The sequence below is a fragment of the Platalea leucorodia genome, assembly GCF_965183815.1.
Source record: "Platalea leucorodia genome assembly, contig: HAP1_HAP1_SCAFFOLD_221, whole genome shotgun sequence".
Classification (NCBI taxonomy): Eukaryota; Metazoa; Chordata; class Aves; order Pelecaniformes; family Threskiornithidae; genus Platalea; species Platalea leucorodia.
Window position 1 is genome coordinate 125,577 of NW_028121339.1, and position 1,680 is coordinate 127,256.

At 53.8% G+C, this 1,680-nt stretch overlaps 1 protein-coding gene across 1 annotated transcript; it reads right to left on the reverse strand.

The window, feature by feature from the left end:
• Positions 1 to 408: 408 nt before the first annotated feature.
• Positions 409 to 1,368, reverse strand: LOC309603856 (olfactory receptor 14C36-like; the record flags this gene model as incomplete). Its single annotated transcript, XM_082338749.1, has 1 exon — positions 409 to 1,368. The coding sequence occupies one exon, from the start codon at positions 1,366 to 1,368 to the stop codon at positions 409 to 411; it is 960 nt and encodes a 319-aa protein (XP_082194875.1).
• Positions 1,369 to 1,680: the final 312 nt, after the last annotated feature.

Below are 1,680 nucleotides of genomic sequence, written 5' to 3' on the forward strand. Positions count from 1 at the left end.
AGATCCCTGTCGATCATTCACCATCTCCAGAGGAACTGGGCACCCACAGGTGAAGGCTCAGCCCAGGCCCATTCTCTAATACATTGCCCCATGCCCTCCTCCCCCCATCCCATGGAGAAGCCAAGCAAAGCAGCATGGCATTGTGGGGGCAATTTGTTCAGCCTGACCTCAGCTTTGGCAGAAGAGCCCAACCTCCAGGCACCAGCACTGAGGAAATCCCCTTTTATTCCAGAGATGCGACATGGGAGGCGAGCTGTACCATTGTGCCAGCCACATGTGAACAGGCCTCTGGGTCAGACAGGCTGCGTTCAGGCCTCTGGTGGAGTGGAGTGGATGCAGACATGGACAGACACGGTTATCACAGGCAAAATGCCCAAAGCACAAGAGGTTCCGGAGCTGAATTTGAAATCACTTCTGAAGAGACACGAGCTTGTTAATGCTGCTGAAAAGAGCTGATTGAATCAGCTGCTTCAATGTGTCTTTAAGCTCCTGGTTCCTCATGCTGTACATGAGGGGGTTCACTGCTGGAGGCACCACTGAGTAGAGAGCTGCCACCACCAGATCCAGCGATGGGGAGGAGATGGAGGGAGGCTTCAGGTAGGCAAACATGCCAGTGCTGATAAACAGGGAGACCACGGCCAGGTGAGGGAGGCATGTGGAAAAGGCTTTGTGCTGTCCCTGCTCAGAAGGGATCTTCAGCACAGCCCTGAAGATCTGCGCATAGGACAGCACAATGAAAACAAAACACCCAAATTCCACAAAGATACTAACCACAATAACCCAAACTTCCCTGAGGTAGGCATCTGAGCAGGAGAGCTTGAGGATCTGGGGGATTTCACAGAAGAACTGGTTTATGGCATTGCCTTGGCAGAGTGGGAGTGAAAATGTACTGGCAGTGTGCAGAAGAGAAGTGAGTAAACCACCGCCCCGGGCAGCTGCTGCCATGTGGACACAAGCTCTGCTGCCCAGGAGGGTCCCATAGTGCAGGGGTTTGCAGATGGCAACGTAGCGGTCGTAGGCCATGATGGTGAGGAGAAAATATTCCCCTACCATCAAGAAAGGAAAGAAAAAGAGCTGGGCAGCACATCCCTGGTAGGAGACAGCCCTGGTGTCCCAGAGGGAATTGGCCATGGCTTTGGGAACAGTGGTGGAGATGGAGCCCAGGTCGAGCAGGGCAAGGTTGAGGAGGAAGAAATACATGGGGGTGTGGAGGCGTTGTTCACAGACTACAGCGGTGATGATGAGGCCGTTGCCCAGGAGGGCAGCCAGGTAGATGCCCAGGAAGAGCCAGAAGTGCACGAGCTGCAGCTCCCGTGTGTCTGTGAATGCCAGGAGGAGGAACTCAGTGATGGAGCTGCCATTGGACATTTGCTGCCTCTGGGCACGGGGACCTGTGCAAGAAGGAAAAGTCATTGACAAGTTAGGGGAAACTTTCCTGAGCAAAACTAAAAGCCATTTCCTACAGACCCTCCCCTTGCTGCACACAAACACACATAAACACACACACATTTCCCTTTTCTAGGAGACCTTCCTTCAGCTCAATGGCTGAAGCTGTGCTTTGGTGCTGGTTGAATGTGCCGTGAGGAGCTGGGCCTCTGACCTCTGGCTGCTGAGGTGTCAGCCCTGCTGTGCAGCAGTGAGTTCATGGGAATGGTGGAAGCAGGGTCCAGTCCTGGTATT